General features: G+C 42.1%; 1 protein-coding gene and 1 long non-coding RNA gene across 3 annotated transcripts in view; one reads left to right on the top strand and one right to left on the bottom strand.

The window, feature by feature from the left end:
* The window catches only part of LOC311130651 (proline-rich protein 12-like), a 46017-nt gene extending 44508 nt beyond the window's left edge, over nucleotides 1–1509 (bottom strand). For both annotated transcript variants that reach the window (XM_084163444.1, XM_084163445.1), the window contains exon 1: nucleotides 668–1509. In XM_084163444.1, coding sequence (XP_084019570.1) covers nucleotides 668–750 — 83 coding nt within the window. In that variant the 5' untranslated portion in view covers nucleotides 751–1509. The remainder of the gene's footprint in view (nucleotides 1–667) is intronic.
* Nucleotides 1510–2469: 960 nt separating this feature from the next.
* LOC311141646 lies at nucleotides 2470–5032 on the top strand. Its single transcript, XR_014614239.1, has 7 exons — nucleotides 2470–2816; nucleotides 3242–3387; nucleotides 3575–3875; nucleotides 4024–4098; nucleotides 4175–4211; nucleotides 4325–4491; nucleotides 4605–5032. It is a non-coding gene; the product is annotated as an uncharacterized lncRNA (long non-coding RNA).
* Nucleotides 5033–14891: the final 9859 nt, after the last annotated feature.

The following is a 14891-nucleotide window of genomic DNA, read 5'->3' as shown; positions in this document are numbered from 1 at the left end:
CTGGAGAAAACTGGTTAGAAACAAATTGGGCATCAAGCTATTCTAAATAAACATCCCAAACAAGCTATTCCTTTTTTGTCCACATGGCGCAAGTGCAAGACTTTTATTTTGACATGAGGTAAGCAGAGAGGAAGTGGGTCTACAACAGACCCACGTTTGGAAAGTCTATTTAATAATACTATCCTTAAGATATTTTGTCTCAGATTTCCTCAAATGTCCTGCCCACCGGCACAGTAAATTGAAATGGAATTGTATTACCTTTCTGCCTTCCGCGGGACTGTTTTTGTGCAACCCAAAACAATTGAAAGCAACGCTAGTTTATGTAAATACACCTGCGTTACTAAGAGCAGCTAGTTACAACCCATCCCCCTTTGCTCCCGTTCCCTCCCTCTGTCTACCTAAAACCACGCATCTAGTCTGTCAATTGTATGCCATGCATTTTCAAGAGTTCTGTTAGCTAGTTCTTCCACCCCGCTTGTTCCATTCCCTGCTGTTTATAATAGTAACAACACCCAACAACCTGGATGACAACGCGATGCTGCCAATAGGCAGGATACAGATCGAAGTCAATGTACCAAATTAACGACCAATCGATTACAAAAACGCAAAGAGAATGCAATATATTAGCTAGTGTTTAAACATTATATGGACTGGATCAGTTGCTTACCTTGCTTTCGCCGATCTTTCGTAACTCCATCCTGCTCCTGCGCCCAAATCACCGAACCCTGTTCCCGGGTAATTTCTATCCATTTTGATTTTATGAGATGTGTGTGACAAGAACGAAAGCAATTTTGTTAGAATTGGCGTATCCGTCTTACCCGTGATCGATTTTAGACTATTTTCCCCGTTTCATAAACAAGTCCTTGGGAATGATAAACAGCATATTGAAAGAGATAAATAGAGGGGAGGAGAAAACTGGATGAAAAAGAGGGGGGTCTGGGGGTGTACTCCAACCACCACCAAAATCAGTCTCTCCTTTCCTACACTTTCTCCAAATATCATTTCCACAATTGCCAATTTGCAACGAAGTTATACACGATCATGATAACACTTTTGTATTTGTCAATCATCGATAAATTGCAGAGAAACATTTGATCAAACGCGTCCTTTCCTGCCGTATCTCATCCCCTTTATTTTATCTACTGAGCAAATTCCGAGATTTATAAAATGACCACCGATATCTCACGATTGCTGCAAAATGTATCAAACGATAAGATACCATATTATCGTCTTTTTTTTTTTGCATGCAAAATACCTTCCCACCCTGAAATTGTGGGCTAAATTAGCAAATGCTAGCTAGCCCTGTCGACGCATCAAAATAAAACTGGGTTACTATTTATAAAGCCTGCTACGCTTCCTTCTCTTTTTACATTAGAAAATAATGATAACGACGATATCGCGAGGTCTGGAAACCATAATCTAAATTCCGAAAATCAATGAAGACGGTAGAAAGTAGGCCTCGTTTAAAAAAATATTTTTAGTTATTTTCCTATGAAGACGCCATGTTTGAAGGCGGCTGGCTCGCTCTCTTTTCTCCCTCCCCTCACTCACATCTCTCAAGCACACGCGCAATCTGTTTTTTCTGTCCTCCATTCACCGGTTCTCATGTTTTGGCCTAGCAAACAGTATTGTTTTTGTTTAGTTTGTTACAAAAATAAACATACCATAATAAACATAAAAACAAAGCTCATAGATTTAAAATGTATATTTGTCATTCAAACGCTACAATTTAACATGTGTATAGTCTATAAATCCAGTTCAGATACCTATTCATCCAGACTGTTGGGCAGATATTGTTCAAAATCTTGGTTTTGTAGGCGTACAATAATTTATTACTCAAACTTAAAATGTATTAAGTCATTTTTTACCAGGCCTCATCAGTGTTGTACTTAAAATGTTACTACAATATGGACCAAAATTATATGTCCAATTCCTCTACTACCCCTGTGAAAGTAGATACTTACTTAATTAATGACTTAAATAATGTAATAGCCTACATGTCATATAGCCCTGGAAATCAAATTTAGATATTATAATTTTTTTACCATTTTAATATTGTACAACAGCTGCCCTGCGTTTTGACATGAGACCAGCAGATGGCACTCTACATTTGTTGGAACCCTATGGTTGGAACAATGGGAAACATAGGGTGCGTTCGTAAATTCCCTCTGGCTATCTACTCAGATTTCAGAACACTCTCGTCTGAGTGTGCCAGACCGCAGAATAACTGATGAATTTACGTACGCTCAACACCCGTTGATTATGTCTGGTGTCAGTAAACGTCGGCAAAAAGCGTTATTAAATTGTTGTCAACAGCACAGTTACAGTCACCAACGCTCTGGATAACATGAAAACAGCCTAACCAGCTCTGCTAGTGAGGACAGAACACTCGGATCAATCTACTGTCGGCCAGAGCGTCACGTGTGCGCTCTGAACGCGAAACTCTGACAACGCTCTGAATTTACGAACGCCCAGAGCGCACTCTGGCACTCCAGATTGAATTTACGAACACACTCATCAATGAGACATAGGCCTACTGATTCAATGATACCAAATAGTATGGATACACTGACAAGATAGAAGTCTCTCTGCCCTAATGCACCGTGTACACTAGCGTCATCCGCCCAGAGTGGCTCGCTTGTGGGAGTGCTGGCAGCACGTTCGATTGTGCGTCAAGAATTCAGCATAGCAAGTTTGTATGAAAGTCTGGTTATTCACAGGTAAATAGTAATATGCTCTAAACCGATCTGGTAACAACCAAACTTTGCTGCCCTGTTTCCAATCGTCAACATGGCTGGGAGAACCTACCTATTCAAGTAAGTAAATACATTTCGAAAATGTAAAAACAAACGATGCATTATTAGCTAACTAGCTACAGTGTAGGCTAACTCAAATGAGCTGCTAACGTAGCTAGCTAGTTATCTAGCCAACTTGACATACTGTATAGGGAGTTAGCTAAGTGAATAACATTTTACCAGCTACCAAACTTCATATTAGCTAGCAATCTTGATATATTTATCACTGTGAAAAACAAACTCCAAATGCATTTGTAGGTAGCTAGCTAACAGCCATGGAGGAGAGTGAAAGGATAGCAGCCCCATCTGTCAGTGAGAGAGTAGGCTATTCTGGATAGGGCAGGTACTTTGTGTAGTTCCAGTCCCTAGAAGTCAGGATGGAGATAATAGTAACATAATATTCAGTGCGGTCTAATTTGAGTATAATGAAGTCTGTTTCTTGTGAGGTTTTCTGTCCTCAGATACAGAGAGCTGTGAAAGCCTGTCTGCAGATGAAGAGGTCCCAATGAAGAGCAGTGGTTCTCAGTCCTGGTCCTGAGGACTCAAAGGGGTGCACGTTTTTGCTGATCAAGTCATCATCAAGCTTCAAGTGGTATTTATGTATTAATTTTTGATGCTATCCTTGATATGATCCTGCTATTGTCACATGCACGTGTGTGCACATGCATCTATCTATCCAATGTTATCGTTATTTGTTATAAGGGATATTATACTTTAGTAATCCACAATGACCTGGTGATGTAAAAGTCTAATAATGACATTCTTCCATATTCCTACAGATACCTTGTAACTGGAGATTCCTTCAAAACTATTGCCTACAGTTACCGTGTAGGGCATTGCAAGGTTTGGTGACCAGGGCCATCTGGGACTGCATCCTGGGGGAATTCAGGCGTGTGAAGGCTACCTGTGTCCTGCATAACCTCATGAGGATGGACACGAGGACCAGATCTGCAGCTCACCGCCGTGTGCCAGAGGAGAGGTCTACTGCTCTGCAGGATGTTTCAAGGATGGGGGCCAACAACGCAGCACGGGAGGCAATCCATGTGCGGGAGATCTTCACCTCCTACTTCTTTGAAGAGGGTGCTGTTCCCTGACAACACCATAGACTACACTATGCTCTTTTAAGAGCCATCCACATTGAAAACATTTAGAACAATTAGACACCATATAACCCACACCTACACACTCATGTATCAATCTGATTGATGGATTGTGTTGTGTTGTGCAGTAAGCAGGCTCAGGTGTATAACTGTGGCTCCTTCCACCTTCAAAGAATAGGCAAGAGGACCAACCACGGAGAATAGTAAGGCACTTCATTATTTACATTTATATAACTACGCTATATTGTTTGTCCTCATGTGTCTGTGCATGTTTTTCAGTATAAAGTACTCTGCAGCCACTTAGTGTGGACACCAGGTGAGACCACACACAGATTCCTGTTGAACATTGTCTCTTTAACTACCTTATTTTCTAAATAAGTCTCTCTCCTTCACTTCATCCCTCTCCCCCCTTCTCCTTAAATCCTCTAGGTTATATCAGCTGTGTCGGTGAACCCCTCTCGCATCTGAACTGGCTGACACAGAGGGCACAGCATGATCAGAGGTGAGAGGTCACTTGGTCGGGTCAACAGGAAGTAAAGAGATGGTTTACATTGAAATACAGAGAGATGTAGTAGTCTCAGAGTTAATGATACAAGGTTAGTTTTGCATTTCACCTCCTGATGATTATGTTGACTGACAGTGTTAGAATTTTTTTTTTTTTAACAAGGCTTAATCATGCTATCTCTCTCCATCTGTCTCTCGTCTGCAGGTATGTTTTGATGTGAGAGAGGGTCCCGTCATCACCATCTCACCCACTCTTAAGATAACCTTCGGGCCAACTGGGGGCCCAAGGCTGTTAGGAGACACCACTAGAGACACTATTATGTAATTGTGATGAACTGAGAGAATATTAGGGTAGCACTGTAATTCATTAATCATATGCTGTCTTCCCTGCTCCTCTGTTCTTACCTCTTTCCCTTATTGTCTTTTATACTATTTCTTACACCTCTCTACCCGCCTCTGCTTTCTTCCTCTGTTTTTATAATGCACACCAGATGTGCATTGAAGTACAGATCGAACTTGTATTTAGAATATATTACAATTATAATATTTATAATGCATGTATTATGTATTTATAACACTTGGATAATTAACTTCTTACAATAAAGCGTTTCACATTCTCTACTGGTTGAAATTAACCTATCCTGTGTCCTCAGATCAATGCAGATTAAGGAAATTAGATAGTGAGATTAACTGGTTTTAGAGTATTTACATGATGCATAGGAAGTGTAGTGTACTGTTTTTAAATTCAGTTTCTGTATATATGAATTACAAATCAACCTTTAACTAGTTAAATCATGTTTGAGGTCTATTGCATTGTTACAATGTGTAACCATTGATGTCCCAGGACCAGGATTGATAAACACTGTTGAAGTGTATAATTGTAACACATACATGCAGACAAAGTGTTCATTAAAAGACTAGAGTTTGATACTCCTGGTATGTGATATGACTGAAAGATAATGTCTCACAGACATTCATACCTGAACTGCACCTTTATTTGCCAAGGTAGAGTACATGATCAGTGAATATATTCAATGTACAGGCTACAATGTGGGGATCTCATGCATGGTAATAACTACATGTATTTAAGACTTGCATCCCTTGGCACAAAGTTATATTATATTCAACTCAATCCATAGGCTTCATTAATGTCATTCAGACTGTTTTGAAGTTGATACAACCGGCTATGATAGCTGAGGTTCATAGCTAGGTTCTGAACTAATATTTATACCAAACGTTTTAGGGTCCATACACAGATCGGCTACATAGCTAGTTATACAGGTATTTTTTATCCTCCACTGCACAATAAGCAATAAAATAGTTAGTTAGCTACGTTACTTCAGCTGCATTGCATAGCAAATATCAGCAAGGCAAGCTTACAAAATTGTACATTCAATTTGCAGTAAATGCTTTAGCTAGCTAGACTCTTTACATCCACTGTTTCAGAAGACGACAGCCTGGTTTGCTGGTTGTTTCAGGAGTCCCTAAAACATTAAACAACCATAATTACAATGTCATACTCATGTCACTACGCCAATAAAGCTAACCAGCTAGCTGGCTAATGCTAGCTAGTAAGCATGTTTGCTAAATAGCAACTTTCGTAAATTAACTTCATGACAAAAAAATATGCATAATCGTTTGTCTCTACATGAACTAACATATTCCTCTCAACTGTACATTTTTTTTTGCATTATTCGTTATGACGTTATAGTACTTACATTTGCTTCCATCCTAGTATTTTTTGTCCAGCCTTGGGTCTCATAGCGTCAAATTCGTCAGGGTAACCACTCGATATTGATTGATCATCCCCCAGCGGTCGCCGCTGGTGATTTACATAAAGTCGGTACCGCGTGCTATCGTAAACGGGGCATAGCAATGGGAGTAGTTGTCCACAAAGCGGCACGACGGGCTGTCTAGCTCCGCCTATCCTTTCTTTGGATTGGTGGATACATCTAATTATTGCAATCTCTTTTTGAATATTCGATGAGGGTTGTTGACGTTCACCGCCGGTATTCAATGGCGAGAGATGCTATGCTACTAGCTTCATAACATTGATATGCATAGCCATCTCGAGACAACTTTGATATAAAATGTTTTTTCTCAAAGTTGCCGGGATGTCACGTGTCCTACTTATATCAGCACACTCGTAACAACTTTAGCATTACGAAACTTCTATTCGATCAAATAAACCTCATGTAGCAAATAAGCCATACATGTTTTTGTTGACCAAATTCGACATACAAAAACTCCTTGCTTGGTGGGCGAATCAACGAAAAAAACGCCACCTGCTGGAGGGAGACAGATTTTCCACCGAGTCCACTGATAATACCAAATAGTAAATAAATGTTATAGGTAGGAAATAAATAGCTACATTTGATTTTTTATTGTCTGTCCCACCCAACATGTTCAAATATAAGAAGACAGACTGCTTTGGCTTTACCCTTTCCATTTCTGGAAGTTGTGCCCTGCTGAAAAATACCCCAAAGCGGCAACATTTTGGGTACACAAGCATGAGGGAGTGGACGCACCTTGTGGTTATGGAGCACAACAAGATTGTGGGATAGAAACCAGCAAGGGACACTGAAAGTTATAAAATCAAGATTACAACAGTAATGACACAATCACCTCATTCTTCTCTTTGTAGATTCTCAAAACAAAATACAAAGACATGTCTACAAAAATCCCCTGCAAAGAATTATCTGTCAAAGTCAATGGGCTGGGGGAGGTTTACAGATTAGGGTTTTGGTAGTGCAGGGTTGTGCTTAGACAGTAAATGTATTGTATATAAGAGTGATTGAGAAGTGCCATTTCTCCTCAATCTCCTATTCACAGCAATTCATACTGTGTAAGAACTGCCCTCCTAAGACTTTTCACACCTTCCTGGAGCGCTACCCTCCTGTAGGTTTTGTAAATAACCCGGTTCAGTTTATCAACCAGCTAATTATTAGAATCAGGTGTGCTACATTAGTGTTAGAGTGAAAACCTACAGGACTGTAGCTCTCCAGGAACAGGGTTGGAGAGCCCTGATGTAGAACCTACATAAAATAAATATTTATATATAAATCTTCAAAATGTGTCTGCCTTGATGGATTCACAGAATATATTTATTTTTTATTATTTAACCAGGCAAGTCAGTTAAGAACAAATTCTTATTTACAATGATGGCCTACACCGGACCAATTGTGTGCTTCCCTATGGGACTCCCAATCACGGCCGGTTATGATACAGCCTGGAATCGAACCAGGGAGTTTGTAGTGACGCTTTAAGCACTGAGATGCAGTGCCTTAGACCACTGCGCCACTCGGGAGCCCAATATACACTGTACAGGGCTCTGTAACATCAAACAGATGCTAGACATTCAGATATCCAAATTATATTTGTCTAAATCTAAAATATAGGGGAGTTTACACTATTTAATGCTAGTTCAAGACAACTGGGTATTCAACAAGAATGTTATGGTAAAAGTAACATTCAAAAAAAGTTGCAAGAACAGTGTAGTACAGTTCAGTGTGTCCGAGGTGTACACACAAGTGCAGAGTACTGTAGCTACAGATTGTTACACCAGATAATATGATTTACCCAAAGATTTTTGCTGACATCTTGTATATTTCAAGTCTTCTCTCATTGATCGAGACAGGTGGGTTTCCACCCCAAAGTGCTGCATGTCATGATGATAGAGAACTGTCTCGATCAATGAGAGAAGACTTGAAATAGACAAGATGGTGGCGTACATATTGTACTTCATGAAGCATAAACTGTTTTTATTTTAGAAACGGAGCATTTTCTAAATTCAAACTGACCCCTGCAACTGGACACAGACATTTTATATGACTCCTCTTTCCCCAACTCAAGGTCAAAGACAGCCTCGCTGTCTCTCTCTGTGCTACACCAAACATTATCTATTCTGTAACTCCCAGTAATGGATACCAAAAATCTTTGGTTAAATCACATTATCTGGTGTAACAATCTGTACTGTAGTTAAGAGAACTGGTGGTCATGATAGAATTGCCACTCACAAAGAAACATACAGTAAGAAAATACAATATGGTCAGTGTAGTAATGTTCAGGGAATACTTGTAAAGCTGTGGGAGGAGTGTTGTCATGATCAAACTGCCATTCAGCTCCTCATGAGTTATCTGGAAGGTAGGCAGACTGTATCTACCTACAGTACAGCCATGTCTATCATGCATCCTTAGACACATATTTTTTTATAGTAAAAGCAGCTTCAATTTTAGAGATTTACAACAGTACATTGTTGTATTATTGTTTCTCCTCACTGTAAACGTGCCTATAATTTCGTGAGATTAACTAGTACAATTATTTACAGTTAGGGATGTTACACAAGTTTGCTAAAAAGTTCAACGCGAGGCGTGGCGCATAACAAGTTAGCAGGCGCCAGGCAAACTAGCTAGCAAACTCCAGTCACATGACTCATGTGTAACGTTTGCTGGTAAACCTGGTTTTAGGTGGCTGACTGTAGCTTGCTGTTTAGTAGCCTTATCTATGACTAAAAAGAGAATAGGTTTTACAATCGAGATACAAAAGATCTCAGATTGTAAAACCTCTTCTATTTTTAGTCATAGATATGGCTACCGGGCAGTAGTTGTTTATAACAGAACAATTATTCAATTTTCCTCCACTGTAACACATTAGTATGTTAGCAATACACAATATGCGTTTCAGTAGATATACTAAAGTTAACTAACTAGGTAGCTTGCAGGAAAAATAAATTACTTAGCCAAGCACCGCATTTGTCATGTGCCCTCATGGTAGGCTGGACACGTTTTTTTCCCCAGATAAAAACGTGTTCATTGCATCCGCCAATATTACCATAAGACCCAGCTGCTTGCCGTAGTTTAAGTAATTGCGAAAAAACAGTCCTTATTTTAGGGCATTTTTCACCCTGCCATCTCCAATTATTTCTATTGAGCACCGTGGCATCAACTCGCCTTCCGAACGTTCTATTCCCAGGCTATGCCAGTTTCGCTGTTGTTGGCAATGATACCTGCCCGCGATAACCTTGTATGCTTACCTCAGGTAATTTATTATTAACAAGGTTACTGCTACTGTGATAACCCACAATGGTTAAAATAAAAAATAAAAAGAGATGGCTGGCGAATAGCGATCAAACGTTAAAACATTTTCTGGTCATGGTTAACCATATTTATTTTCAGGAAAAACAAAACGCATGTCACTTTCCTCTTTTTCAAGATGTGGCCGATTTAAACAGCCAGAAGACATTTTTAAATTAAGAAACAACCATTTTTTTTGACGATTTGTTGTTTCTAAATGGCTGCTGGGTAATCACTGAGTTGCAAACCAAATGGATAGGTCTAGCTCAAAGAGTTGTACCTCAGATTATGAGCATAACAAGTGTTGCGAATGAGGTATGTAGTACCCACAGAATACCACAGGGAGGAGCAAGAGAGCTATGAACCCATACTGTTTTTTGCCTTAAAAACCCTAAACCTACGTATAACCTATTTTAGCCTTAACCCTAATTCTAGGGTAGGGTAGCCTAGAACACTTTTAGAAACTATTTTAGTAATGATATTATGTTAGTAAATACCATTATAGTGCTAAATAGCATTTTTATATTGTTATTTTTCTAATTAAAACCTATGTAAGCATTTTGCAGTTTTTTTGTTATTAGTTATTTTATTATATGTATTATTGCAGGGCAGAACACTTGATGAACAAGCCACATTTGTTTTATTTTGTGTGGTTTGAACTGGGTGTGACCTAGTAACCTCTATGTGAAAGTACAGCAATTGGCATGGGGTAGGTGGGGCAGGTTTGAGACTGATCTCAGGAATTAATAAGAAAAATACATTTTATTTCTCAGCTGCCTCACCAATGTCTTTATGTGAATTAATAACTTTTAATTGATAAATATTTCCAATAGATGGCAGCATAAGACCACGAAGCATCAGTTATAGTCTACAAGCAGCAATATGATTGACATAAAATAGCATGCAACCAAAGACTATATGTGACCGACCGGCTCGATTTGGTCTTATATAGCAACATTTGAAATTGTGTTTTTTACATTGGATATTAGTAAAAGTTGAGGAACAATGGGAAAGTAATTCTGCTTTGAAAGTTGATAAACTTGTAACCTCACTTTTGAGAAAATGGCCTTTGAATGTTTTGGTACACCCACTGCAGAGCTCTTCTTTGGGTGTGTTTGTAAATTCACTCTGGCCATCTACTCCGATTTCAGAGCACTGTCATCTGAGGGTGCATTCGTACATTCACTCTGGAGTGCCAGAGAGCGCTCAGAGTGCACTCTGGGCATTCGTAAATTCAGAGCGTTGTCAGATTGTCTGTTCGTAAATTCAGAGCATTTTGTTCTCGGAGCGTTTAGAGCACACACTGGACGCTCTGGACGAGGAGTAGGGTTGATCCGAGCTGTACTTTCCAATTGCTGTACTTTCAGACTAGAGTGCTCTGAAATTGGAGTAGTGAATTTACGAACGCGCCCTGAGTGAACCAGAGCACAGACTAACTGATGAATTTACGAACGCTTGACACCCGTTGAATATGGCCGGTGTCAGTAAACGTTGGCAAAAAAGCATAATGAAATTGTTGCCAGCAGTACAGTTACAGCCACTAACGCTCTGGATAACATGAACACAGCCTAACCAGCTCTGCGAGGGCGAGTAAAATGGTCAGAGTGAGGTGTTCTCTCATTTGTGTCTGGAAGTAGCTAGCAAGCTAGCCAACATTAGCCAGTTAGCTTGGGTGCTTGACTGCCGTTGTGAGGGCAGAGGCCCCCCTCCCTGGGTCAGCCTCTGCCCTCTCTGGCCACCAGAGGGCACCACTACATCCTGCCAGCTCCCTTCCCCAGTGATATGGGGAGGGAGGGCCAGAGAGGGCAGAGGCTGACCCAGGGAGGGGGGCCTGACCCCCGTAGAGGGGTGCCTACCCCCGCCCACGGCCACCAGGGGGAACCAGTACATCCAGCCAGCTCCCTGCACCAGGGAGATGAGGGGAGAGGGCTGAGGTCGACCAAGGGAGTGGGGGCCGTCCCCCAGAGAGGGGGGCCAACCCCCGCCCACAGCAACCAGGGGGCGCCAATACATCCACCCAGCTCCCTTCCCCAGGGAGGTTGCCCGACCCCCGACAGCAGCCTCCAGGGGGCACCACTACATCCAGCCAGCTCCCTGCCCCAGAGATATGGGGGGAGAGGGCCAGAGATATCTGAGGCCGACTCAGGGAGGGGGGCCGACCCCCGCCTAGGGCTACCAGGGGGCGCCACTACATCCACCTAGCTCCCTGCACTAGGGAGATCGGGGGAGAGGGCCAGAGAGGGGTGGGGCCAACTCAGGGAAGGGGGGCCGACCCTCGGAGAGGGTGCCCGATCTCCACCCGCTGCCAAGGCTGCAAGGGGGCTCCACTCCATCCAGCCAGCTCCCTGCACTAGGGAGATCAGGGGACAGGGCCAGAGAGGGATGGGGCCTACCCAGGGAGATGGGGGCCAACACCTAGAGAGGGGGGCCGACCCCCGCCCTTGGCCACCAGGGGGTGCCACTACAGCCAGCCAGCTCACTGCACCAGCGAGATGGGGGAGAGGGCCAGAGAGGGCTGGGGCCGACCCAGGGAGGGTGGGGGCGTCCCCCGGAGAGGGCTCCCTGCACGGGCTGGGGCAAAGGAAGGTCCTGGGTCATTCCAAAGCCCATTTATTCTGGAACATAGTAATAAATCAAATCAAATCAAGCTTTATTTATATAACACATTTCAGACATGAATGCACCCTAAGGAAAAGCAAAGCAAATAAGGTGTGTTTTAAGATCCCTTTTAAATAGGTCCACAGTTTCGGGCCCCCTCAGGTTCTCTGGCAGGCTGTTCCAGAGGCTGGGGGCATAATAACTAAAGGCTGCCTCTCCATGCCTCTTGGTCCTAGGCTTTGTGATAGTTAAATTGCCAGTGCCAGAGGACCTGAGGGCCTACTGAGTACATCACTTAAAAGCATGTCTGATATGTATTGGGGTGCACAATAGTTGATTGAGTTGAAAACCAATAGAATAATCTTAAAATGAATTCTAAAACTCACAGGCAGGCAGTGCAGAGACCTTAAAACCGTTGTAATGTGTGCTCTTCGTCTGGTCTTGGTCAGTACCCGTGCTGTAGTATTCTGTATGTTTTGCAGTTGACCAATGGCTTTCTTGGGTAGACCAGACAGTAGAGCATTAAAGTAGTCAAGCCTACTTGTAGTAAAAGCATGGATGAGTCTCTCTGTATCAGCCTGAGAGAGAAATGGCCGCACCTTGGCAATGTTCCTCAGTTGGTAAAAAGCTATTTTGGTCACATTCCTAATGTGTGATTCAAAATTGAGTTCAGAATGAAAAATTACACCTAGATTTTTTACCTGGTGTTTTATCTTTATTGACCGTGAATTAAAATGTGTGGCCAGATTTTCTCTCTGTGCTTTGGCTCCAATAATAAGTACCTCGGTCTTGATTTAGCTGGAGGAAGTTGTGAGCCATCCAAGTATTATGTGTGTTGCTTTATCAACAAAGTAGCATAACAACGGTTGGACTGTGAAAACCATTAACAGGCTACATATATGTCCTGAGCAAATTATTCAAGCCATTGCACAAAATAAAAATAGGGAATAGACATTTTTTATTATTCGTGGGTGACTAATAAGCCCAAGCAGTAGTCTAGGCCATGATATATATTATACAATATTTAAAATGTATATATATATATATATTTTTAAATCTTTATTTTAACAGGGAAAAACAGACTGAGACCTGGATCTCTTTTACGGCTGTGCCCTGTGTAAACATGTTGACATGTACAGTTTTAGACATACAGACAAGAACATTTCAAACATACAAAACAAAAACACAATTCAACAGAAACAATCACAGACAACATCATATTGATCCTCCATAACATTTTTTAAATGGGCAAGGGACACCAGAGTGTCTAACTTAAGTTGGATCTGCAGTTTGTTCCATAAATAAGGTGCAAAGGAACTGAAGGCAGTCCTACCCAACTCTGTAGAGACCACAGAAGTCTCTAATGTAATCCACATCTGTGATCTGGTTTTAAAATTAGTATATCTAGTGGAAATTAATGATGATATATATGGAGGTAGTTTTAAAAGAAGTGCTATATAAATAAACAAGAGAGCATGTTGCTCTCGCCTCACAGATAGAGAGGCCCAACCCACATGTTGATATAGGAAACAGTGATGAGTTTTGTAACTATCACCCATGATAAACCTGAGTGCACAATGGTAAATAGCATCAAAACATGAATTTTTCCACATTTTTGTTACGTTACAGCCTTATTCTAAAATTGATTACATTTGTGTTTTTCCTCATCATTTTACACACAATACCCCATAATGACAAAGCAGAAACAGGTTTTTGGAAATGTTTGCTGATTTATTCAAATCAAATTTACATAAGTATTCAGACCCATTACTCAGTACTTTGTTGAGGCACCTTTGGCAGCGATTACAGCCTCAAGTCTTCTTGGTTATGACGCTACAAGCTTGGCACACCTGTATTTGGGGAGTTTCTCCCATTCTTCTCTACATATCCTCTCAAGCTCTGTCGGTTTGGATGGGGAGCGTCACTGCACAGCTATTTTCAGGTCTCTCCAGACATGTTTGATTGGGTTCAAGTCCGGGCTCTGAGCCACTCAAGGACATTCAGAGACTTGTCCCGAAGCCACTCCTGCGTTGTCTAGGCTGTGTGCTTAGGGTTGTTGTCCTGTTGGAAGGTGAACCTCCGCCCCAGTCTGAGGCCCTGAGGACTCTGGAGCAGGTTTTCATCAAGGATATCTCTGTACTTTGCTCCGTTCATCTTTCCCTTGATCCTGACTAGACTCCCAGTCCCTGCAGCTGAAAAAAATCCCCACAGCATGATACTGCCACCACCGTGCTTCACCATAGGGATGGTGTCAGGTTTCCTCCAGACGTGATGATTGGCATTTAGGCCAAAGAGTTCAATCTTGGTTTCATCAGACCAGAGAATCTTGTTGCTCATGGTCTGAGAGTCTTTAGGTGCCTTTTGGCAAACTCCAAACGGGCTGTCGTGCCTTTTACTGAGGAGTGGCTTCCGTCTGGCCACTCTACCATAAAGGCCTGATTGATGTAGTGCTGCAGAGATGGTTGTCCTTCTGGAAGGTTCTTCCATCTCCACAGAGGAACTCTGGAGCTATGTCAGATTAACCATCGGGCCTCCCGAGTGGCGCAGCGGTCTGAGACACTGCATCGCAGTGCTTGAGGCGTCACTACAGACCCGGGTTCGATCCCAGGCTGTGTCGCGAATGGGAGACCCCATGAGGCGGCGCACAATCGACCCAGCATCGTCCTGGTTAGGGGAGGGTTTGAGATGTCCTTGTCCCATCGCGCTCTAGCAAATCCTTGTGGCGGGCCTGGGCGCTTGCATGCTGACTTTGGTCGCCAGTTGTACGGGAGGCCTGATGGTTCTGGGTTAAGCGAGCAGTGTGTCAAGAAGCAGTGCGACTT

Source organism: Coregonus lavaretus (assembly GCF_964263955.1).
Source record: "Coregonus lavaretus genome assembly, chromosome: 1".
Taxonomy (NCBI): Eukaryota; Metazoa; Chordata; class Actinopteri; order Salmoniformes; family Salmonidae; genus Coregonus; species Coregonus lavaretus.
Note: the sequence above shows the minus strand (reverse complement) of the source record. Positions and strands in the feature narration are given on the sequence as shown.